General features: G+C 33.6%; 1 protein-coding gene across 1 annotated transcript in view; it reads left to right on the top strand.

Annotated features, from left to right (window-relative positions):
• The window catches only part of LOC105532231 (inactive N-acetylated-alpha-linked acidic dipeptidase-like protein 2), a 612,136-nt gene that overhangs the window by 417,335 nt on the left and 167,346 nt on the right, over positions 1-27,455 (top strand). Inside the window, exons 6-8 of the mRNA XM_011970318.1 lie at positions 4,364-4,456; positions 7,745-7,950; positions 12,420-12,539. Of these exons, the coding sequence (XP_011825708.1) occupies positions 4,364-4,456; positions 7,745-7,950; positions 12,420-12,539 (419 nt within the window). The remainder of the gene's footprint in view (positions 1-4,363; positions 4,457-7,744; positions 7,951-12,419; positions 12,540-27,455) is intronic.

Genomic DNA, 27,455 nt, shown 5'->3' with positions numbered 1-27,455 from the left:
TATAAATATAATTAAAACAAATTATATATATACACATATAAAACCATGAAAACATATCAACACCGAGTTTTATTTATCTTTCCATGTTTGTAAGTCTTTTCTCTAGCAGTTAGAAATCACCTTCTCATTAAATGGAATATATTTACTTAGGTAATTAGATCCCGTGCATGTAATCAATTGATGCCATTACTCCCTTCACAATGGATCCAACCCTAGGCACTGTTACATACAGGCTGTTCAGTCTATATCAAATGTTCTGTCTGCCCCTACCACAGTCTGGTTAACTTCCTCACTCCACCCAGGATCTAACACTATATGCTATTCAGCTCTTAAATTCAGATGGCCTTCTCACTTTGCTTCAATCACTTATCTCATTGCACTATTTCCCCTGGCAGTTGCTTTCCTCCTTATATTCAGGCCTTCTCACAAACAGGTACACATGCAGACACACACACACACACACACACACACACACACACTTAGACACTATCCCCACCATCCTTGGGCCCTGATATATCATGCTGGACCACAGGCCAAAATAGCTAGATCCTGAGGTCCACAACCACCATCAATGAAAATTAACACAACAAATACATATACCACCCAAAGTTACCATATTGGAACACATGGTATAAGAATTTAAAATAAGGATTAAAGTTAAACTCAAAAAGAGAATAAAATATATTAGCAATATAAAACAAAAATCAGAAAACATTTTTAAAAATGAGAGGAAATAATAGGTGCAGAAAATAAGATAATTGAAAGAAATACAGTAATAGTTAGGGTAGGTAGATAGATACAGTCATAGATAGATGTCACTGAAGAATAAATTCAAGAGCTAGAAGATCAGATTGACTTTCTAGATTCAGACAGGCTGGATCTAGGATAAATAAATACAAAAGTACAACTAAAAGATACAGTGGATTAAAATGGAGTTGTAGAAACAATATTAGAAGAAGGAAAAAATGGGAGAGAGAAAATGGTCAAAAAAGTAATAATAAATTTTCCAGAAAAAAAGGAAAAAACACACCTATATATTTTATAATTAAATTCAAAAAGCACAAAAATAAAGAGGAAAATTCTAAAAGTTTCTACGGTGAAAAAGGGTTCAATGTTATCAGGTGCTACACTAGGAGGAGACAATCTCTCTAGGTTTTAATTCCACCATCCCTGGGGATTTGGAGAAGAACTACCCCAGAGTGCAGGTTTGTTCAAGCCTTTTTACAACAGTGCCTCGCTCCAGTAGATTTGGGAAGGCCTGCTAAACCCAATTTCTGTTCCACTATTTAATCCCTCCTTTTTCATAGTTTGTTCATAATCATACATGTTTTTACCTAAGTTCAATCATTCTGTATATCCCTCTGTATTCTTTTCTTTTCACTTATAGCATATTCATGTTTCTACATATTCTTTTTATATTTAACAGCCACACATTTTATCACAATTTTCTAAGTCATTTCCCTGTTTCAGAAGTTTATGTTGTTTTCTATTATTGCTATTGTAGATTATACTGCAGAGAGTTGAATTATTCTTGTAGGATACATTTCAAAGTACAGGATTGCTTTTGTTATTGCTGTGAAGAGTAATATTGATTGTTCAAATTATCTATGCCAACAGCAGCAGATGTGTCTTTACAGCAAGTTTATTCAAGATCTTTCTGATATTTATTATTAAAATTTAAAATGTGATTATGGTGCTGACTCTAGTGAAGAAAAACAGACTCTATGCATATATATTTTCAGATGTGAGTATGGAATAATATAAGGATTGTAAATGCACCAATCATCACTCTGTAAAAATGCACCAATCAGCACTCTGTGTCTAGCTAAAGGATTGTAAATGCACCAATCAGCACTCTGTAAAAATGCACCAATCAGCACTCTGTATCTAGCTAAAGAATTGTAAACGCACCAATCAGCACTCTGCAAAATGGACCAATCAACACTCTGTAAAATGGACCAATCAGTACTCTACAAAATGGACTGATCAGCAGGATGTGGGTGGGGACAGATAAGGGAATAAAAGCTGGCCACCCCAGCCAGCAGCAGCAACCCGCTTGGATCCCCTTCCACACTGTGGAAGCTTTGTTCTTGGTGCTTATTGGTGCATTTACAATCCTTTAGGTATACACAGAGAGCTGATTGGCGTGTTTTTACAGAGTGCTGATTAGTGCATTTACAATCCTTTAGCTAGACACGGAGTGCTGATTGGTGCATTTTTACAGAGTGCTGATTGGTGTACTTACAATCCTTTAGCTAGACACAGAGTGCTGTTTGGTGCGTTTTTACAGAGTGCTGATTGGTGTGTTTACAATCCTCTAGCTAGAGAGAAAAGTTCTCCAAGTCCCCACTCGACCCAGGAAGTCCAGGTGGCTTCACTTCTTAATCCCCCTTCTAAACAGGACACCCCAACAACTGTTGGGAATTGGGCAATGACCACTCTAGCTACTTCAAGTAAGAATGTGGTCCAGTAAGAATTAGTACATGTGTGTGAAAATGGTTATTGTAAATTTTAAGCACTATATTAATGCAAGGTAATATTGCAAGGAGTACACTATACATATTGTGAGGTTTGCTCACAGCTAACTTAGACAAAAATATATTAAATTTTAGAAAACCAGAAAAGATTCTTCATCTATATCTATATCTAAAATAAGCAGGAAAGGTCATTGAAAGGTATAAGGTAAAGAGTCTATAAAGTTCACTTATGTGGATCATCTGGAACAAACCTTAAGCAGGGAATTAGATAAACAGTCAAAACAAACAAACATACGAGCCCAGTGCTATGACAATCTTGAAAAGGCAGAACTATGAGACAGTAAAAAGATCAGTGGTTGCTGTCAGGGGTTTTTGGGGAGAGAGGGAGGGAAGGAGGGATGAAGAGGTGGCACATAGGGGATTTTAGAGTAGTGAAACCATCCTGTATGATACTATCATGATGGATATACCTCATTATGCATTGTCAAAGCCCATCAAATATACAACACAAAGAGTGAACCCCAATGTAAACTATGGATTTTATGTGTCATTATTGTTCTATCAGGTGTAACAAATGTTCCACAGTAATGCAAGTGTAACAAATGTTCCACAATCTATCAGGTGTAACAAATGTTCCACAGTAATAGGAGGCTTGGGAGACAGAGGATATTTGGGAACTGTGTACTTTCTGCTTAGTATTTTTGTAAACCCAAAATACTCTAAAAAACAAAGTCTATTAATTGAAAAACAAACAAAAATGAAGAGTACCTAAATTAAAAGCACAATGCTCAGGCTCTACATAGATTTACTCACAGATAGATAGTGCACTCAGGCATTCTCTAAAGGCCTCTTTACTTTTGTTTTGGTTATTATTTTAATGAATTCAGTGTACTGATTTTCCATTTAATTTGTTTGAAAGGGTACATTGAGGGAAAGAAGTAATGTATTTATTAAAACAATTTCTATCTAGCAGTAAGAAGTGAACGTCTGTGGGCCTGCCAGTATAATGTGGCTACTTTGCATTACCTGCTTTCAAATTTGCCATGCTCTGCCCTGACACTAACACCTAGCTACTCCTAAACCTCTGCTTTAAGGAAAACTTTAAAGATCCTGTGAGCCACTTCCCAACCCAGACTTCTCAGGATCCTTCAAATACAGGATTAATACATTTCATCTCCAGAGACTATGTCAGTTCTGTGACTAGAGTCCCTCCTGATTTGTGTCTTTGCCTTATTTGCAAAATTTTTCAATATCAAACATAAACAGAAAAATTCAAAGAGGTAGAGTGATTAGTACGGATTTAGAATAGAGATAAGGAACCTACAAACCCAGATAGAAATAAAAACTCTAATATATGAAAACATGTACAGCTTTAAGAATCTTTATCTTTTTATGTTGTGTAATGCTTTATTTACCATTTTTAAAGTGTTAATAAAATAGTGAGTCATACTGGAAAGGTTATTGTCCACATGTTCTTTATCTGAAAATAGAAAAGTATTCAATATTCTTTGGAAATATTTTAATCTATTTCTTTCCCTTTTTATAAACATGAGTTGCCCACATCTCCTGAAGGTCTTCTGAATGCTCTCATAATGAACCCTCATTGTAGAACTGAATGTAAGGTTTAGAAGTGCCTATTTATGGCTCTGAGGTTCAAAGATGCTAGCAATTGTGTCTTAGTCATCATTGCATAACAAGCACCTAAAATAGAATCTGTACAAAGTATTGAATAAATATTTGTCAGAAAAAGTATAACTTTGGTTATCTGAGAACATTCAATTCTGTGGAATTCTTTTGCTGATGATATTGGATAAATAAATTTTAAGGTTTAAAAAATACAATAAAATATAAAGAAACAAAAGTCTTTAAATTTTTATTTTTTTCAGAAGTAAGAGTCGTCAGTATGCAAGTTCAGACGGTGACAAAATTGAAAACAGTTACTAATGTTGTTGGATACGTAATGGGCTTGACATCTCCAGGTAAGTAGGGTTAAATATTTATAATCTACACTTTTTATGAAACTTTACAAGGAAATGCTCTGTAATAATTTAATATCATACTTAAATATCCTACTTTAGATGTAACTAGAAATTTGTCCCACTCTTAGAGTAGATAAATTTGAAACTAAGAAGCGGGTCTTCATTCTCTTTCCTACCATATCTCTTGCAAAATAAATCTTAGTGGGGGGAGAGAGAAAGAGAGGTGGGGGTGTCTCAGGATGGGATGAAACAAGAAACAGAGTTTAGATTTGGTAAACTGGCATGTTCTACAAAAGCCAAAGTTTTCTTTTTTTCTTATACTCACCATAACATCATAGAACATTTTATTTTTATTAAGAAGACATTTTAAAGAATGATTTTTTTTTCCCTCTCTGCAGCCTCCACCTGCCGAGTTCAAGTGATTCTTGTGTCTCATCTTCTTGAGTAGCTTAGACTACAGGCACCCACCACCACACCCAGCTAATTTTTCATTTTTTATTTTTAGTAGAGACAGGTTTCACCATGTTGGCCAGACTGGTCTTGCACTCCTATCCTCATGTGATCCACCCTCCTTGACCTCCCAAAGTGCTGGGATTACAGAGGTGAGCCAAGCATGCCTGGCCAAGAAAGATTTTAGTTTTTAATGATGTGTTTTTTTATAAATACAAGTTTTGGTCTCCAAATTTAGTTGTCCAGTTTTAATCTACATCCCACTCTGTATCCTTGGTCCATTGTCAAATTTGTCAAATGTCTGCAAATGGTCACCTGCAGTTACTCAGGGGGCTGAGGCAGGAGAATCGCTTGAACCTGGGAGGCGGAGGTTGCAGTTAGCAGAGATTGTGCCACTGCTCTCCAGCCTGGGCAACAGAGAGAGACTCCATCTCAAAAAAAAAAAAAAAAAAAAAAGGAATCTTCAGATATTATGTAGGCTAATTAAGGGATTAATAGCAATACTTCCAAACACATTGTAAGACTGAATCTCATATTACTGCCTAATGTGCCTGTTATACAGTGTAGCATTTAATAATCTTTTTATTACACTTTTGCTACTTCTGTTGATTTGGGGACATTTACACAAGTTCTCCTTGGAGAATTATTCTTCTTCATGACTTTGGTAAAATCGGCCTAGTTGCTAGCTCAGAATTTTAAGATCAAGTTTTATAGCCTCCCAGTTTCTTGCTGGCCAACTCTTACAAAGTTCATGAAAGCCAGTTATTTTCTCTGATTTCTTTACAGGTACAATGTTGAACAACCTCTGATTATAGTTCTTTAAATACAAGATATAAATAAATTTGAAAATTGTTACTATTGAATTTCAACAAATTTCCATCATAAGGTTCTCTATTGAAGCACTAGAATATTTATCATCACTGATTCATTCACAAGTTGTTATTGGAAAACCCAGTTGTACAAATTATACTAGCTTTAGACTGAAGAAAATTCTATCTACTAAATATACTCCTGAAATTTAAAAAATCAATTTTACCATTAGTATTCTTCAGTGAATTATGCAAAGCTTCTGAAATGTTGCTTATTTGAATTTTACAAAAAATTGACTGTTTATTTACATGACATTTTATTTAATAACCTTGAAGATTAGAAAAAAATCATCAATTAGCTTTGTTTGTTAGATACGGTTTATTTAGAATGCAGACAATTCCAAGCAAAACTTTGAGACATTTATGGGAGATAAGTGAATAAATTATTGGGTTTTTAACATTTGTAGACACATTATCACACTATGTATACCATTAATTAAATCTTTTTTTTTTTTTTTTGAGACCGAGTCTCGCTCTGTCACCTGGCTGTAGTGCAGTGGCATGATCTTGGCTCACTGCACCCTCTGCCTCCAAAGTTCAAACAATTCCCTGCCTCAGCCTCCCAAATAGCTGGAATTACAGGTGCCCACCACCACACCCGGCTAATTTTTGTATTTTTAGTAGAAACGAGGTTTCACCATCTTGGCCAGGCTGGTCTTGAACTCCTGACCTCGTGATCCACCTGCCTCAGCCTCCCAAAGTGCTGGGATTACAGGCGTGAGCCACCATGCCCAGTCCCATTAATTAAATCTGAATAAAATGTTGGCAGATCAAATCCATTGCCAATTCCTGTGTGGAAAACTAAAATATCTTCATACCGTGACATTTATTGTAAGGTAGCTTTTTGGTGTTATAAGTCAAAGGGTGATTCATTCATTCCACACATGTGTAAGACCTCCTTTGTGTTGAGCATTGTTCAAAGTGGCTTACAAAATAATGACTCCTAAAATTCAAAACAACTAAATGTAGGATGTACTGTTTGTTTTCCTACCTTAGAGATGAAAATACTAAGGCATCGAAAGTTGAAATAAGCTTTCCAAGGTCACACAACTAGTAACTTGCAAAGCCTGAATTCTAAACCAAGCAGGCTGGATTCAGGGTCTACACAATTTATCATCCAGTTTTGGGACATCTGGTAATAAAATGATATTCAATGAAGAAAAATTTTTGCATAGATATATGAGGATACTTGGTCAGATAAATTCAGATTTATTATTATTACCAATAACATTCACTGACAACAAAATCAGAGGAAACTCTCGAGGGGCATTTTCAGCCTTATTATCGAAAATATTCAGTAATGTACATTGAATAGGCTACTTCCATGTGTTAGGAAGGCTCTCCTAATAGTGTATCTAATAAATTTTAAATGATTGTATGAAATAAAATATGTAAAAGGCAACTTTTATAACAGTTGAATGACTTTTGATATTGGTGAATTTTATTTTATTTTTTCTTCACAGGAAGGAGAAGGCCTACAATTATAAGTTGGAAGCTGTAATTAATTCCCTATGGAATTAATTTATTGCAGAATCCATACATGACTACCACATTTTTAATATTTAAAGCTACTGTATAAGTGCTTTCTTATATGTATTAGTTTATTAATATTTACTGAGCATACACACATTGTTTACAGGGCACTTCCCACTCTGAGTCTGGAAAAATGTTAGATAAGGGTTTCATTGTGGCCTATTTGTATGCTTCATTAATTAATATTCATGTTATAAAGGAGAGTAATATGGATCTAAGCTTTGGATTCATAATTGGGTTCAGCAGCTGCCTCAGCTTTGATATATGCAGATGTGTGAATTAAGACAGTGGGCAAAAAAAATTAAAGTAGTCTTAATTATTAGAACAATTTTGCTTAATTATTGCTCAGTTGTGCAGTAGGATTATGTAAATGTCATTAAACTTATTGTTAAGGTTTACATTTTTTTAAATGGCTCTTGTCCCTTTCTATTTTCAGACCGGTATATCATAGTTGGCAGCCATCATCACACTGCACACAGTTATAATGGACAAGAATGGGCCAGTAGTACTGCAATAATCACAGCGTTTATCCGTGCCTTGATGTCAAAAGTTAAGAGAGGGTGGAGACCAGACCGAACTATTGTTTTCTGTTCTTGGGGAGGAACAGCTTTTGGCAATATTGGCTCATATGAATGGGGAGAGGTAAAGCAGAATATACATTAATTACAGTGCTTTTCTTTTCTTTTCTTAGTTTGCTAAAGTAGACAAAGTAAACTTTTCAAGGCCAAGGGCAATAATGTGCTTGTCAACTAAAGTGTCCTATTGCCTAATTTGCTGAGATGGCTTATAAGAATAAGACAGAATTAGAGCTAGACCACAGCAAACTACATATGACCTTCAAATATCTTATCCCTATTGTTACCAGACTTACAAACCCCGATACAGTCTAACACACAATAGTGTTTACCTTGTTGTTGTATTTCTCTTTAGAAGACAGGATGACAGGCATTGGACAAAAAAGGATCAGACGATACATATTATCTTTCTTTTTCTACACTTTCTAGGAATAATCTGGAATTAGGGAACAATCTCCTATATTAAATGTTTATTACCTTTGCATTACATTTTATCTATACAATATGGATCCTGAATGTAAAATACATTTTAAAATCCACTTTTTTCTCCTTCTTCCACTCCACCCTTTCACCCTAACTCCCTACCTTTCGTTTCTTACCTGCCTATCTATTGCCTACCTACCTATCTAATCACCTTAGGAAACCTGTATCCAAATGAAATCTAGCATGCAATGAGGTACAGTTAGAATACAACTGAAATATTGGAGAATTTAAGTCTCAAATGCTTCTGACAGATCTGTGTCTCATAAATGCACTGTATTTTTAATAGAATATGATAACTGATAATTGGATTGATAGAAATTCTATTTACTTTTGTGATTTGTTTTAAAAAAGAGGTTCAATAGATATATGTAGACAAAAAACACTACATGATTTTACTAGGAAAGTAAGATAATTTAATACTATAGTTTTTTCACTACTTCAACTGTGAGGAGAAAAATGTAATAGGAAATTATTTTGCTACATTTTTATTTTTAATCACCCAAAAATGATAACATATCTATTAAATCAAAGAAAATATTTAAAAAGGTATAGAAAAGAACATAGCAAGTATCTTTTTTAATTTGAAGGAAGGAAAAGACTTAAAGATGAGAAAATTTTTTTCAGTGTAAAATTCATCCAGATTCACACATTGCAAATTGGAATGCTTTTCTGTATGCAAATGAGTGGTGTGTATGTTTGAGCCATATTCAAAAGAACTACTTCAAATGAAAAAATTCCTTTGCTTAAAGAATCTTTTTAAGTTGACACATTTGTAAGTAAGCTGGAAATGAAATAGATGAACCAACCTCTCAAACTCATATTCCAAAGTACTTTAAAGATTGGTAAACAAGTTAAAGAACAGTTTAGGGAATATGTTTGTAATCTATACCATTTTTAATAAATCAGAAACAATTAATGTTTTAGTTTTCCTGTAACATTAACGCACATATCTTTAAAATGTCTTAAAGATTCTTTTCAAATTCCAAAGATGTATTTTGCTATATCAAACTATATTTTAGGTCTTCTAGATACCTATCTAGTAACTTTCACAATTAATTTATGTTAATTCTAAATTAATACCTATATTTCTGAACTATGTTTTAGAATAGGCTAGGCTTGTCTAAATTAATAGTTTCTGATGTAAACATCTGAAACCCTGATGGATGGGAAAATTTATTGTAAAATTTAGTTGAGCATCAGGCGTCAGAACCTGTAAGTTGAATCAATGTGGGCTTGCATGTGTGTCAGCAATAGTTTTTGTCAAAGTAAGTTGATATTTTTGTGGTTAATACACATTCATTTTTAAGTTTTTGTGAAGTCATTGCACCTTTTAATAATTGTATATTTTCTTAGTCAATTATGCTAAAAATACAGCAACTACAATGTGGGAGTTCACAGGAAAAAAATTTTGTTACAAAGGTTGTTCGTATTCAAGACAAGTACCAGTGTCTTTGAATGTTTATATATGTATTTACATTTGGCAACTCATTACACATTCATTTACTGGCATTTTAGGTGACTAGATGGGCAAAGACATATGAGTAATGAACATGGTAAATAATACACATTTGATTATGGGCTTATGGAATATATTTTTATAATTTACTGTGTCTCACGAGATTGTTCAATGCAATTCATGAAGCCATTTTGTAAACATCCTGTTGAAGAGAAATTTAGAAAATTGCTAGTTGTCCTGTTTTGTCTACTCATGTCAAATGTACTCCTGAGAATGAAAGAGTTTATGTTAGATTGAAACTAATTATGCTTTAAATATATCCCCCTATGAAGGGGAGTGAGGAAAGCCCTTATTGACATATCACATTGCCCCATTTAATTATGCTTGCATAGAAACCTCTGGAAACCCACAGTTGTAGTTAAGAGGATTAGGTGATGTTGATCAATAAACTTAAAATGGAATCATAGACAGAATTATTAGAGAAATGATTAAATACTGATCTTGATCTTTGAGAAAAATTATAACATTTTGCTAAATAGGTTCTATACTTTAAAAAGTACCATTTCTTCTGTGAAGAATCTTCATTTGTCAGAGGCTATTGTGGAAATATTATAGATATTAGAGTAAAATAATTCATAGTTCAAATTCTCTTTACCATAGAATATGCCATCTTAGGCAAGATTAACTTCCCTAAGACTTGATTCCTCCAATGAGTCTACTAATGCCTATCTTATGAGGTTCTCATGAGAATTATATAGACTAACATATAGACAGTGTCTGTGTGGTAGTGTGCTAATAGAAGCTGATATTTCATAGCACTTAAATAACATATTCTTGAACAATAATTATGGAGAAATTACTCAAGCTTAAAATTCATCATTTATGTGCACCTAAGATGTTTATTAATTTTAAATGATTGTATTTTCCACCCTCTTACAGAATTGAAATTCAACATAATTTCAATATGTTGAAATTATGAATTTTCAACATAAAATATGGATAACAGTGAAAATATGCAGGATTTATGTTTCCGGCCCGGGTTTCTTTTAGTTAGCATTGTATTCTCCAGTTCCATCCACGTTATCACAAAGGAGAGAAGTTTCTTGTTTTTCAAAGCTAAATTGTATTCCATTGTGTATATATAACACATTTTCTTTATCTACTCATCTGTAACAGAGTGTAGAATGGTGGTTTCGGCCTAGGGTATGGAGGGAATGGGGAGAAAATGGTCAACTTCTATTATGTATTGTGTGGTGTGGTGAATATACTTAGTAATAGAGTATTATACATTTCAAAATTGTTAAGTAAATTTTATGTGTTCTCATCACAAAAAAATGTTAATTATTTGGGGTGATGAATATGTTAGCCAGCTTAATTTAATTATTCCATATTATATTCATAAATCATAACATCACTTTGTACTCCATAAAATTATACAATTTTAAGCCATTTACAATAAAAAAAAAAACAGGATGACATTATCAATTTGGCAGGTGTACGAGTCCTTGTAGTCTTTCATTTCATAGTGTTAGAAGAAGAAAGATACTTTCCTAAGTTATGACATAATGTAATCTTTTAGGACATTTCTGTAGAACTGCCACCCACCATGATGATTATTTGTTAAATGCTTGCACAAAAAAGCAGGGAAATAACAGAAAGACTTAGTGGTCATTCTTAATAGGATCAGTGGTCTTCAATTTTGTGCGGTAAGGAGCAGAAGAGAAGTGGAAAACTATTCTATGGAATCATTCAGTGCTGCTTGTGTGCATGAAATGCATCAGGTTTTTTTTTTTTTTTTAAGGTAATATTTGCAAGATTACATTGTATTATGCCCCATTTTGCTCATAAGACAGGGTTATTTTGTGCAGAGTAGCTCATTGCTTCAAAAGAGAAGGGCTGGTTTTATTCCTCACTGGAGTGGTGTATCTATACCTCTCCTCTCATTCAGTGACTCTAAAATTAAGTTGCATTCATACTCTGTAGTTGAATCCATACTACGTTAACCTTTGAAGAACATTTTCTGTTAAAATTTGACTTTGTCAGGAACATGCTTTAAAATATTTTATTATATGTTATGTCTAACTCATCATTCTTGTTTAAAATCCTTTTTATAATCTTTGTGTACACCATTAATAGTATAGGATCACTTTGAAGGTACTTATGGCCAAGCGCAGTGGCTCATGTCTTTAATCCCAGCACTTTGAGAGGCCGAGACGGGCGGATCACGAGGTCAGGAGATGGAGACCATCCTGGCTAACACGGTGAAACCCCGTCTCTACTAAAAATACAAAAAATTAGCTGGGCGTGGTGGCGGGCGCCTGTAGTCCCAGCTACTTGGTAGGCTGAGCCAGGAGAATGGCGTGAACCCGGGAGGCGGAGCTTGCAGCGAGCGGAGAGGACACCACTGCACTCCAGCCTGGGCGACAGCGCCAGACTCTGGCTCAAAAATAAATAAATAAATAATAAATAAATAACAAAAAAGAAGGTAATTATGCAGTATAATAATTTTAGGTATGAATTGTTCATTATTCAGTATCTAACTAATAAAGTAGAATCTATTTATTTGTGTTACAGATAGATCCTTTTTTTGATTTCAGGATTTCAAGAAGGTTCTTCAGAAAAATGTTGTGGCTTATATTAGCATCCACAGTCCCTTAAGGGGGAACTCTAGTCTACATCCTGTAGCATCACCATCTCTTCAGCAACTGGTAGTAGAGGTAAGATGAAGCACTATTGTATCAAATGATTATACAAAACTGCCCTTTTCTCTATATTTTGGCATTTCTTGATTTTTTCATTTGTTTTTAAAAATGCATCAAATGTTGTGTGTTTTAAGAAATGACCTATTGCTGACATTTTATCAATATACCGTAACTAATTTCTTATGTTCTGGAATTCTTCACTTGCTACTCTTTTATGGTCATAATTCTAGAATACATGAATCACACAGTTATAGAGAAGGTGTACAAAAATATATTTTTTTTAAAAATACGAATTTAGCTCTCAAATTCCCAATTCTGTAATCTTGACATTTTATGATAAACTTGGTTACTTTTGAATTTCTTCCCTTTCATTCATGTTTTACATAAATTTGAGAGCTGTCCTATCTTTACAACTGCTGTGTAGACCCCCTGAGAGCAAGAATATAGTGATAACTAAATTTAAAAGATTTAGAAAATATTGTTTGAAAAAACACTTTTTGGAAAAGAAAGCATGTTTTCTTACTAACTACCCTAAAAAATCATATATTCTTTATGTTTCATTGGAGTTACTTCTTTTCAAAAATATTTTGTCACTTCTCACCTAATTTAAAAAATTAGCAGAATAGTTTTTCCTGTTTATTAGTAGAGTTAACACTTTTATTTCTGCATTCTTATGAATTTCACTATAGATAAAATATGTGCTATTTCTCAGTATGAAAACAGTCATACCACAACTTAGGAGTGGTTTCCTCTTAGCCTCAATGTCTCTCTCTCTCTCTATATATATATACACACACACATATATATACACACACACATATATATACACACACACATATATATATGTGTGTGTGTGTATATATAGGAACCAATCTTTCAGATGCCCACAGGACTTTTTAGGGAGTGATGCAGGAACTGAACTCGAAAAAGAGAGAGGTAATGAACAGAGTTTTGAATTAGCCATAATTTTTTATTGAAATGCAATGCAAACTAACATTTTACAACTTTCATAAAGTATTTTTTAGCTTAATAGTTTTTATTGGCATTTCCATATGTAGTACAATAAAGAAGACATTATGAAACGTGACGTAGATAATTCTGTACATTTAAAATCAGTCAGGCCCCTGTGTGCATGCCCCAAATTATATCCATCTCTGTAAGTTAATTTCTCCTGCTCTGTGTACTACTTTGAATTCCTTGACTCTTAGCTGCCTGGAAACCTTGCAAAAGCAAACAAGCCTTGGATGTCTCCCTTGGAAATTTAAGATATTTCTGAATGAGTGGATTATAAGGTAGAAGAAATAGTGACCTCAAGTATCCAGAAATAGAGGAGGGTTGGTTTAAAAATATGTCATTTTCTTATCGTGTGTTACAAGTTTTCTATTTTGAGAATCTTGAAAGATATTTAATCATTGAAATTAATGGGTAAATAGAAATAGATAATTATTAAGAAGTGTTAAATCTACATAATCTTATTTCTGAGAATATAATGCTATTTAAAATATCTTTGCACATCTTATAACAGGACTAAAATATTTCAGTATCTAAACCTAATTATGTGAGAATACAGAATGGTTTCTCAATCATGAATGATGATTGATGATTCACAAATGATGACATACATGTCAACATGTACCTCACTTTTTGGAAGAGGAATCTTTTCTGTCCTATAATTGAAAATGTTTACACACTAACAAATCTAAAAATGAACTGGAATGTGTATAGAAAATATTTTTTTTTCCGTTGAGATCGTGTGTGTGTGTGTGTGTGTGTGTATTCATGTTTCATATGACAATTTAGAAGGTTAGGAATATCACAACTTCAAGCAAAGGATAGCATTATGTAATTTCAAACAACGGGGATTACTTACATATACCTAATTTTATGGAATGAATGTATATGATAACAAGATATATTCTCATACAAAAATTTAATATCACATTTTTTTAATTATAAATTTTCAAAACTCTCAAATATATAAACGTTTATACATTTTATAAACACTCAAATATATAAATGTTAAGAGATATGAAGAAAACAAAACTTTACAGTAATTTACATGATTTAATTAAAGCAATGTACTGGCCGGGCGTGGTGGCTTATGCCTGTAATCCCAGCACTTTGGGAGGCCGAGGCGGGCGGATCACGAGGTCAGGAAATCGCGACCATCCTGGCTAACGCGGTGAAACTCCGTCTCTACTAAAAAAAATACAAAAATATTAGCCAGGCGTGGTGGCGGGCGCCTGTAGTCCCAGCTACTCCGGAGGCGGAGGCAGGAGAATGGTGTGAACCCGGGAGGCGGAGTTTTCAGTGAGCCGGGGTTTTCAGTGAGCCGGTGTTTTCAGTGAGCCGAGATCATGCGACTGCACTCTAGCCCGGACGACAGAGCGATACTCCGTCTCAAAAAAAAAAAAAAAAAAAAAACCCAGAAACAAACAACAACAAGAAAAAATTTACCACTAGTAAAATTTAAAAGAAATATTTAAAATGTTTCTTTCAAATGTAAAATAACTAAAATGATAACATCCAGAACATATATAACTTCACTTCCAATACTGAAGATTTTATCAACGATTAAGGACAAAGGTATTTCATTACTTTATTTAGATTTATTTTTCTTTGAGTATCCACACAGTAGTGGGATTGCTGTATTGAATTATATTTACCGTTAGTTCTTTTAGGAATCTCCATACTGTTTTCCATACAGGTGGTACTAATTTACATTCCCACCAACAGGATATAAGCATTCCCTTTTCACTATATCTATGCCACTATCTACTTTTTTAGCTTTTTAATATTGGCCATTGCGGCTGGGGTAAGGTGGTATCTCATTGTGGTTTTTTTATTTGCATTTTTCTGATGATTTGTGAAAAAAGCATATTGACTAAATTGTAAATGACACAAGACTGTATAGAATATCTAATCCTTTGTATAGCAATATGTAGATTACAAAATATTTGATCAAGTTCATATGGTAGATTTAAACGTATAAGGTGAAATCTTTAAAGTATTAGTATCAAATACTGCATTTAATTTTTTAGAAACTAAATACATATAGGATCTTTTAATACAAATGCCTTCATGCAAAGTAGATTATGAAATTAAAGATAAGATTTATCTCCAAATAATAGTTTTATTATTTTATTTTATTTTATTTTATTTTTTTTATTTTGAGATGGAGTTTCGCTCTTGTTGCCCAGGCTAGAGTGCAATGGCGCAACCTCTGCTCACTGTAGCCTCTGCCTCCTAGGTGGAAGCAATTCTCCTGCCTCAGCCTGCAGAGTAGTTGGGATTACAGGCATGTGCCACTATGCTCAGCTAATTTTATATTTTTAGTAGAGACAGGGTTTCTCCATGTTGGTCAAGCTGGTCTCGAACTCCCGACCTCAGGTGATCCACCTGCCTCGGTCTCCCAAAGTGCTGGGATTACAGGCCTGAGCCGCTGCTTTTGGCCCAAATAATAGTTTTAAAATTAAGATGCAGAACAAACACATATGCACCTCTCCCTCTATGTTGCTGTTCTGCTCTTAGTTTTCAAAATCATCTTTTCTAGATCACAGAATGTATTGATTTTGCCTTTAGAAAAAGAGAATTTGATCATCCATATATTAGGCAGTGTTCTGTAAGTCTTAAAATAGCAATGAAATTTCTAACAGGTTATTTTGGGAAAACCTGCAGCATTTGCACATATGAAAGTAGTCCATCTAGCCATATTCTATTTAAATGTTGCTTTTGCAGCACCTGACAGAAACTGGCAAACCTGATTAAAACTAAATAATTATATCAGTATTGTAAAACTTTGCAGGGGATAGACAGTGTTTTGGGTTTTTTTTAATTTTAATTTAATTTAATTTTAGAGACTGAGTCTTACTTTGTCACCCAGGCTGGAATGCAAGTGGCATGATCATAGCTCCCTGTAACCTTAAACACCTGAGCTAAAGCAATCCAACGCCCTCAGCCTCCCAGGTAGCTAAGCCTATAAGCAGGCACCACCATGCCCAGCTAACTTTTTAAAAAACAGTTTGTAGAGATGGGGGTCTTGCTGTGTTGCCCAGACTTGTCTCAAACTCCTGGCCTCGAGTGATCCTCCTGCCTTGGCTTCTCAAAGTGCTGGGATTACTACCGTGAGCCACCGCATTCAGCCAAATGTTGTTGTAGATGTAGTTGTTATTGTTGTTAAGTCTCTGAAAAAGTAGCAAAGATATTTGTGTAGTTTCTTCTTTAATTTCATGTTTTACTTTTTCTATAAACAAAGCACCACAAAATGCATACATATATCTCAAGTCAACTACATTCGTTGGAGTTTTTGAGCTCCAAAATGGACTATAGTATTATTTCTTCATTGTGAATATCCCATTTGTTGCGAAGTCTACTGATGTGCTAAATATTTAAAGAGAACCCAAACTGTGCACAACATTGCTTTAAGTGTTGTAGGGCACACAATAAGCAGATGAAATGCCCTTGTTTCCCAGGAGCTTATAATTTTACCAAGAACTTCAGATGTGCATAAATAGCTAAGATATAAGAGTGAGTATGATATGTGCTATCCTAGAATTCACAGGAATGGGAAAATATGATTGGTTTAATTTGGAAACATGCATTATATAACAGTGGCAAAAAACTGAATGGACTCAGAATCTTAAACAAATTTAGCCATCTGTGCTTTCAAACCTCAATCTTTCAATCAAGTAAAAAACAAACAAACAAACAAAAACCAGTATTTCTCTTCAACTCACAAGAAATAATGCCCATTCCCATTTTCTTGCTCAATTGAGTGCAAAGTTGTTATGCTTCTGCTCTTTTCTTCTCGTGTGAGGGCTGCTAAAATGCCACAACTTTGTCAACTGAGGTACTTATACAGTTACTTCTGTGCTGTTTTACCTTCTGCCTGACCATGCCACAATTCTTTAGGGTACAAAAACAATACATGTCTGACATTTTTGCTTGAGTGACTGAGATATTTATTAATTTTTTCTTGACTTTATGTTTACATATTCTGTCATAATAAAAATAACAATTAAATCTTGTAATAAATCTAAATTAAACCTTGTTATACCCTAGAGCTTGCACAAGCTCTTGGGTAAATCAATAGATATTTCCATGAAACAATACCACTAGGCTACGATTTTAATATTTGAAAGGATTTCCTCAGATCAGGCATCAGAGAAAAGGCCCCAATCATTTTTCTGGGGACAAACACCAAAACATTGGGAGCCATATTGAAACTTGACCACTTGCTGAGAAACAAACAGCAGATAGGTTACCAAATCCAGAATCCTATAAAATAGCTTTGAACTTTACAGATGTTTCTTGAATTTCTTTCAGTGTGTATATAAATCAATATATAAATATATCATCAAGCATCTTTTAGAACAGATGTTACTACTTTTCTAAATCTCTTCCAATGCTTTCGAACCTGACTTTTTATTGACTGCATTAACACCTCATAGTTGAATTTTAGACTAAAATCAATTCAGAATGATGATATTTAGCATGTTAATTTCCCAAAGAATTATAGAACTTCTTTATTTTGTAATTGAAAGCCTATAACTTTATTTGGAAAATACCTGCATATTTTACTTTTTAGAGCTTTTGAAAGGGGAAAAGGCCAAATGAATTAAAGTCCTAACCAGAAATAGCTTAATTTACTGTACCTTTGTTCCCTTTGTTTACATTTTTGCTCTCATCTTGTTACTTCATTTTCATATTTATGTGTTTGTTATTCCAACTTTAACCCAAGACTTCTATCTGCTACTGGATTTCCATAATATGCTTTTGCATATACAGGTAGTTACAAATAGTCACTGTGCAAAAATTGTGGACAACAATGTGAGATGAACAGTCCATGTGTTGCTCTGGGTTTGGATGGCATTACTGCCTCAATAGAGCCATTCAAGGGTTTTTATTTTTTGTTGTTTCATTTTATAGTGTTTCACTGGTGACACAATTTAGACTTATTTTTTCCAAACACTCTTTTTTTGGTTACTTGCAACTTTTTTTTTCCACAAGAATTGTTGACCGAATATACAGTAGCAGATTACAGAAGGTATGGTGGTAAAATAAAAATAGCTGTCTTCTCACTCTGCTCTTGACAATTTAATTCAGTACTGAAACAAAGCTTAATTTCTCTTCTGCTTGCTGTAGGATATAACAGTACAACTGACGTTGAAACATTCTGTAAATTTGTCTTTCATGACACATGACATAGATTCTTTGGGGTTTTGTTTATATATTTTTGTTTTGTTTAGTTTTTAATGAGAGAAATTCTATTTTCTTATTCACCATGAACTGCAATTCTTTTCTTGGGGTGCTCCTTAATTTATCTTCCTTTCTGTTGATGTTTTTACTTCTAGTCAACAGAAGTGACCATAAAGACTAATTAACTGATTTAAAACCCTTCTTTACACTGCTTTACCACTTCGATAAAGTTTCACACTTAAAATTGTGATTCTATTGGCAGGTTTATCTATCTCCTAAGTTTACAAGGTTTTGCTTTGTGTTAAAACCAATGCATCTCTCCAGTTTATTACTGTTTTACAAGGCTTTCTGTTCAGTATATACTGACAATATGTAAATCCCTTTTTATTTAGATTTAGATAACAAGAGAAGTCTTAGTGAGATTCTGCTTAAAACTCCAAATTTCAGAAGACAGCTGATTTATATATTTGAACTCTGTAACCAAAAAGAAATCCAAACAATTTAAATCTCGAAATACTAACTCATTTAGCTTGAACACAGCCATACCATCATAATTAATACCACATTGTTAAAATGGCTTAAGCTGAGTTATTTTGTCTGTAATTTTTTGATTGATATAGTAGACACAGGCCTCTTCAGGACTTGAAAGAATGACTGTTTATTCAGGACAGATATTAGTGAATCACTACTGTTGGGAAGTTAGATAAAATTCTGTAACAGCGTCATTAATGCCGTATAGTACACTTTTCCATTTAAAAGATGAAACTTACTCTGATAAATTGTTGCTTTATTCCCCCCCTTAAACACTAAACAAGTCTTACATGTTTTGGTTAAAAACCTATCACTAATGCTATCAGTTAATAATTTACATAACACTACAGTAGTGATATTCGTTCTTATGACATATGACATTTTATATGGTAATTTAATGAATAATGAAATAGATTTAAACAGTTTTATGCTGAACGAAGAAATAACCCTCTCAGGAATAAGTACTGGGGTTATTTTAGTATCTGTTGTTACGTACTTATCTTTGATAAATCGTGTAAATTGTGGATTCTTGGTTTTTGCCATTTCTCTTTTTAAGTTGTAACTTGATTAAACAATTTTGTATTTGAATGGTTTGCTTGAATCTTTGACAAAATAATTTTGTTCAATGAAAGAAAAGCTAATCAATGTAATAATAGTGTTAAATAAATGGTTAAACAAACAAATATACCAATGAACTTGCTTTAAACAAGCAATTCCCAGTGTGCCTTATGAAAGGTATACAAAGTAGAACCTTCAGCAGGTTACCTTGCATTATAAACATCCAAAGCTAAATATAACATGCAGCCTTTTCCAAGCTTGTTTTATTCTGGAACATTTTCCTTCAGACATCTTGTGAAAAATGGCCACAGGAATGCTGCTTTAAACAAACCCTATAGTATTTAAAATATGAAATTGTACAAAAACTAAGTATGTTTCCAATATCTTCACTTTGATAATGAATTTTTCAAATGTCAAGATCCACAATTTGCATTTTTCAGTGCAAATACACTTTTTCAGAAGCACAACTCAATATACAGTGCTGATAAGACTTGAAGGCACTGATTACTCCTTCCCTTTGATCTGTAATTTCACCTGCAAATGTATAGCCTTAAGTGTCCTATAACCTGACATGAATCTCTCCATAGTTACTACTACTAACTGTAGTTTTAGTCGCAAAATTATAACTTTAAGGTGAGAATTATAAAAGAAATCGAACAGCAGAACATTGAGCTATTTTAACCCTGAAAAAATAGTTCTCCTAAGGGCCATGAATAGTAATTTTATGTGTGTCTTCACGATTTACAGAAACAATTTCAATTCAGCCTAAGGAAGAATTCTCAAATAGGAAGAATTACCTTCAGGTGCTCAAACACTGCATTGATGTAGGGAAGAGGAAGTGAATATTTTTATGGATGAACATTTTAGTCAATATTTATTTATAGAGTAATTCATTTGTAAATTCATCTTTTATTTGTGTTTGTTTGTTTAGCCTTTATAATATATAAAAGAGCCTATAATTTATTTCTAGGTGCCTCTGATTTCTAGGCTAAGAGCTTTCATATTTATAGTTTATTTAACTATATTGTGCCTTAACAAATTCTGGCTCTAAATCTGCAAGCCATATATGATAAACACTGGTGAAATACAAGAAACCATGAAAATTTTAGGTCCAGTGTTAATGTTTACAACTCTTTTCTGAGACTGTGTAACCACATAAACATAGCACATTGTTGTAGACATATATCAATGGCAACCATCTCATTCACAAGCAACTCTAACTCATTTATCTTCAGTAATCAATGGTAACTCCAGAAGGAGTTTAAGATGGCAGTATCCTGGATTGAAATAGACATGATCTAGTGAGGTTTAAAGAGAAAAATCTATTTTAGAATCATAGCATCAAAAGTAGTATTCTATTCCACAGCACCCTTTTTCAAGTAAAGTAATCCAGAATTATTTACTTTGAAATTTCAGAATCTAAATGAAAGGTATTAATTTATCCATTATGTTTTACATAAAGTTGTCAACCTTGAAATAAAATAGTTTTTTTACAGCTTTATACAGCCTTCTAAAATATTAAGCAGATTTCAGTAATATTCAGTAGGTAATCATAGGATCCGAAAATAATAAGGCATTGTACAATCCCTAAATAAGGTGGGCTGCTGCTCTAGTTTGATAAAGATTCACAAGGGTGATTGACATTTTCACTTTAACCTAGAATTTAAATAAAAGAACTATGTATATTAGAAAATAGCTCCTTGAGAATTAATATAGCTCCTTTTATTATCTTATCCTGCTCTTTGTAAAAAGTATATAAACTATACATGGGCAAAAAGAAAAACATAATTCATCAACTATAATTTTACTATCCAGAGAGAAACACTGAGAACATTTTTCTTTGTGTAATACATGCAGATTATCTTCTTACCTAAAGGGAAATGTGATCTGCAGTTTTTTCCTTTTAAAATTCTACGAGTAGCTGCTATTTTTTTAAAAAATCATGTATTATCATTGGTACATAAGTGAATGTAGATGAACGATATATGGGAATTCACTGTAATATACTTATAACTCTTTCGTAGATTTGAATTGTTTTTGAAAATAAAAATGGCCTATTAGTATATGTGTATTATTTTATTGTATAGCTATATCGCCTTTATGAACCAATTGATTTTCTTTAACATTTATATACATTTCAAAGATTTCTTTGTAATTTACTAACAATGCCACTAAGTATGTATATATAGTTGTGTCTACATACTCTTTTCCCTTTTCAATTAGAAAGCTTGGGGATCCAAAAGCTACTGCTTCAAATGTTGACTCTAGGACCACAGCACCATAAATTGATAGGTATTTGGAGCAACTTCACTCATGATGGTGTAAAATGGTGCCATCACTTGAAAAAATGGTTTGAATATTTTTTATAAAGATAAACATATATCAGTCATATGACTCAACAGTCACAAGTCTAGGTATTTATCCAAGAGAAATGAAAATACATTATACAACAACACACACAAGCATGTTCATGACAGCTTTATTCATAGTAGCCCAAACAACCTAAATGTCTATCAGGAGGAAAACAGATAAATTTTCCGTGGTTTACTCACGTAATGAAATACTACCTAGCAATAAAAAAAAAAAAAAAACATAGTCTATTGGCAGATACAGCATCATGGGTTAATCACAAAACACTGTGACTTGCAAAAGAATCTAGACACAAAACTACATATTATACAATTACATTTATGAAAAGTCCTAGAACTAACCTATGGTAAAAGAAATTGGTGTGTACTTCTGGACTGGAGTGCCATTAGATATAAACTTTAATACATGTATATTCAGTGTATCTCCAGAAAAAAAGAAAATCATCTTTCAAAAGTTCCAACTCATGCTTAAAGACACAAAAACTTACCATTGCACTGAGGCGAAGCTTACAGTACTATTGGGAAAAAAATATTAAAAGTTATTCACTTTTCAATAAAAAAAAAATTAGAGAAACTAAAATATATTTATCTAAGGGACACATATTAGCCAACATCTAGAAAAATCTCAGCATGAATGTTAAAGTAATCATTAGATTCCAAGTCTACTAAAATTACTATAGTTTTATATTCAGTGAATTCTTCAGTTTGCACAGAAGGCTCCTTAAATCTGAAGTTTTCAAGAGGCCGCTGTTGATTGTTAAATTTCCAGTGACCAAATGTATCTCACAAGATAAAATCACATAAATTGTTAGCTTCGAATATGGAACCGTAGACTGCAGATGTAGAGTTTATTTTGCCACAAACTTTTTAAGTGACTAAAGCCATGGTTTATGGTATGGTCTTTTAATCTGTCAATGTCTTTAAAAGCACTCATTATAACAATATAGCTTCCAGCTCCCTTTGAGAAAATCTTTCATCATGACATGTAAGTTATCATTTGGATATGTTCAGAAATATCTTCTCAAAAGATCTTTTCATCATGTTTACAATTCACACAGATTTCTAAACGATAGTTTTTCATACAGACCCATTGCTTCATTAAAAGTACTTAATTCATGTCTGTGTTTTAACTAACCTACGAATTTTGTTTAAATTATCTCTCCCCTTCAGCTTACAAAATAATACTAAATTTAGGACACATTAATACTCTTATCTGGATAATACTCTGATATCGGTCTGGAAATTTTATGAGGAAAGGATAGTAGAGATTTAACGTAATCTTTTGGGATAAACACCTGAAACTTTTACTTATTTTCTGGATCTTTAGTAATTTCCTTAAACATTTTACTAGATGTGGGGAATTAGTTTTTATTTATAAGTGTCCTATCTGCTCATTCCAACAACGTCTTTTGGAGAGGAACACCCAGTTAGTTGAGTCCACTGCATTCAAATAAACATACCTGTTCCTTAAAATAAACGTACCTGAATAAAAAGTATGAATTTCGCAAATGCACAAAATCACTACTTGAGAAATAAACCTACCTAGGGAATGGTACTAGTTTAGCAAAACTTTTATATATCAAGTTGCTGTGTTATATATAATAACATATATTTTCAACCTCGGTAGCCTAATAATTGCATCTTATTCTATTGAAGATATGTACAGGAAGTGTATGGAGATATGTTGGGAGAAAAAAGAGTAATTAAGTCTTTAGAAAGCATGTGCATAGTAAGCTCTATGCCAGGCATAATTGCACATTATGCATCAATGCAGATTTAATTGCAATTGACTTTACTTTTTGGCTTTTTTTTTTTTTTTTTAACTTTCCTTTTCTCCTTTTCCTGATCCTTTAAACATCTTTTTTTTTTTTTCCTGGCTTCTTTACTAATCTTTTTTTCTTATTTTTCTATTTATTTTTCTTCTTTTCAAAATACTTAACAATCAAGTGTTTGCACCTAATATGTCTCCTAATCTATCATTAATTTTTTTGCACTCCTATTAATATTTTTTTTATAACTGAATTTGACCTCAAGTCAGCCATGCTCAGGGCTAGAGCTTCAATAATGTTTGGTTTTCATAGTCATCTCAAAGGAATGCATTTGGTGTTTCAGGACTAGGTTGCAGAGGACCATTGATTCAAACGCAGATGTCCCATGTTGAGAGCAATAGGCTGCTGGTTACTGGTTTGGGGAAGAAATAATTGAATGTGTGCTTGGGTCATTGAAAGTCTCAGCATTGGGTACTGAAAGCAGTGCAGACATTTTACTGAGAAGAATAGAAGGGAAAATAAGTATTAGTTTGATGCAAAAGTAATTGCTGGTTTTGCCATTACTAATATTTATTGAGCATGTGCACCCCAGGTCCTATACTAAATACATGTTTATATATTATTGATTATTGTTTTCTGGAAGCAAGCTTACCTCACATTTTTAAAGCAGCTGGTCCTGGAAGCAGAGTAAAGTTATGGCCAACTGAATCTCTTAGTCAAACAGATAACTAAAGAGCAACACAGTTTAGTAGAAGGACCACTTTGGGCAAGGGCTGAAATTATAAGAAAAAAAAAAGATACAGATAAATACCATTTGCCATGCATAGTGTACCCAGGTGCACCAAGAGTAAAATGTTTCCTCTTACTACAAAAGTTTATCTGTTAGGAAAACACATTTAGAAAAAAATTGATTAGTTACTTTTATAAAATACACATATTTGTGAAAACAGTTCACAGTTTTATTTGATCAACATTGTAATCAGTACTTTCGAGTCACTGAAAATATGTATTTTTGAAAGTATCTCTTATAAGAAATAATTATTTGCAAATGCTATGCAAGTAACATAAATCATGTTTACAAGATACCTTTTAATCATGTTATAAAATTGCTGTCATCACAGTTAAAATGCCACTGTATTGATATTGTGTGTTTCAAACTAAGGATGCTATGTAGTCATTTACTGTTGCCGTTTATTCTAAGAAAAGAACATAAGTCAACTCACTTTCTTTAATAAAGAAAATAAATTATATTTTAATAATGTCAAAATCATTCTTAAAATACTATAGTAGGGAAGCATTTTATAAAATAAAAAATGTACAGGGATATATGTCATTTCACAGACATTTTGTGTATATAAATTGATTTAGTGTTGATTAGACTTGAGGCTAATGAGGCCAAGACTTGCTAAAAGCTGTAGTTGATGACTGCATTATCAATAGCAAATTACGTTGGTTAAATTGCCAGCTTTACCTGGTAGCATGAGCAGTTGATATTTTTTTCTTTGCTTTTTTTGTCATATGGAAACAAGAAGTGAAAGTTTGACGACGTGGTTCTCTGTTAAGACAACAGAACTGTTAATTGCTGTTCTTATCAGTGTACTCGTTTCCTGTGTACACTAGTTCTAAGTGGAAATATAGCTACCAGTTGCTTTAATACTTCCTGGACTTTCCCAACCATATTGGTTAAGAATGGATAACAGTAAGAATGCAGGGATCAAAACATTTGTATATGAATGTATATCTACAAAAAAGTGATCCTGGTTTAACAATGTATTGGCTTCGTAATATCTTGCCTATTGCTTAACCTCTCTTAGTCTCAGTTTTGTTTCATCTTTCTATAAAATAGGAATAATAATACTCATGTTATTGCTATGGACTGAATGTTTGTGTCTCCACAAAATTCAGATGTTAAAACCTGATTCGTCAATGTTATGGTGTTTGGAAGTAGGACTTTTGGGAGGTAATTAGGTCATGATGGTGGTGCTCACATAATGGGGTTAGAGTCTGAATTAGGCAGGATTCTCCACAGCAATAGAACAAATAGAATATACATATATAGAAAAGGGAGTTTATTAAGGAGAATTCACTCATGCGATCACAAAGTATTATTCCCACAATAGGCTGTCTGCAAGCTGAGGAGCAAGGAAGCCAGTAGTGGCTCAGTGGGAGTCCCAAAACCTCAAAAGTAGGGGAGCTAACCATGCAGCCTTCAGTGGTTGAAGGTCTGAGAGCCTCTGGAAAACCACTGGTATAAGTCCAAGAGGACAAAAGTCAAAGAACCTGAAACCTGATGTTCAACGGCAGGAATCATCCAGCAGGGGAGAAAGATGAAGGCTGGAAGACTCAGCAAGTTAGCTTTTCCACTTTCATCTGCCTGCTTTTTCTAGCCACGCTGACAGCCATTGGATGGTGCCCATTCAGAATAAGGCTGGGTCTGGCTCTCCCAGTCCACTGACTCAAATGTTAATCTCCTTTGGCAACATCCTCACAGACACACCCAGAAACAATACTTTGCATCCTTCAATCCAAACATGTTGACATTTAATATTATCCATCACAGAGCCCTTATAAGAAGAGACAGGAAAGAACTTGCTTTTCCTCTTTGTTCTCTGTCATGTGAGGATGCAATGAAGCGACAGCTGTCTGTGGACCAGGAGACAGGCTGACAACAAAACTCTAACCACGTTGCACCCTGATTTCAGAGTTCCAGCCTTTCAGAACTGTGAGAAATGCACATTGGTTGCTCAATCTGCCCAGTTTATGGTATTCTATTATAGCAGCCTGAATTGACTAAGACATTTGTCTTATCTACTTCAAAAAGTTGTTCTGAAAATCAAGAGATTTTGTCAAAAGCAAGTTTAGATATTGCAAAATATATAAATCTTATTTTTCCACTGCAAGACTGTGGAAAAGTCTTGCAAGATGCAAGACTACATCATATCTGAAGTACAATTAAAGGAGAATAACATATCACCTTTATCCTGCTCCTCAAAACAGAGTGCAAGTATCCTAGCCTTCCCAGATCTCTTTTTCTGGGAGGGGACAGGCTAAAAAGAAGGCTCACCTCTGGGACTCATGGAGTCTAATCCTCACTATGTACTCTCTAGTTCCACTTCCCTTCACTGAGACTCATCTCTTAGTGACTCAAAGGACATTTCTTGCTCAGTTAACATTTCTCTCTCTATTCCTTGACTAGTTTTGGCTTCACAAATGATACATTTTGTGTTTTGAAACTCCACATTCATACTTCTGACTTCTGTTTTTTGTCATCTTCAGGCTGTGTGTGAACTTACACCCCTAAAACTCTGGGGCTATCATTCTTAAATAGCTTTGCAAAGAGAGAGGCCTCACCCACTCTCTAGCATGAAACTTTTTAAATGTGGCAAAATTTCTCTTGGCGGCTGGTTTAGAAACTATGTGAGTGCCATAACACAGATTACTACATGAAATGTTTCTTTTTTTTTCTTGTCAGTCTTTTGTGCAATGTCAGACACCTTAACTCTCAC

This window comes from Mandrillus leucophaeus, unplaced genomic scaffold, assembly GCF_000951045.1.
Source record: "Mandrillus leucophaeus isolate KB7577 unplaced genomic scaffold, Mleu.le_1.0 Scaffold942, whole genome shotgun sequence".
Classification (NCBI taxonomy): Eukaryota; Metazoa; Chordata; class Mammalia; order Primates; family Cercopithecidae; genus Mandrillus; species Mandrillus leucophaeus.
Note: the sequence above shows the minus strand (reverse complement) of the source record. Positions and strands in the feature narration are given on the sequence as shown.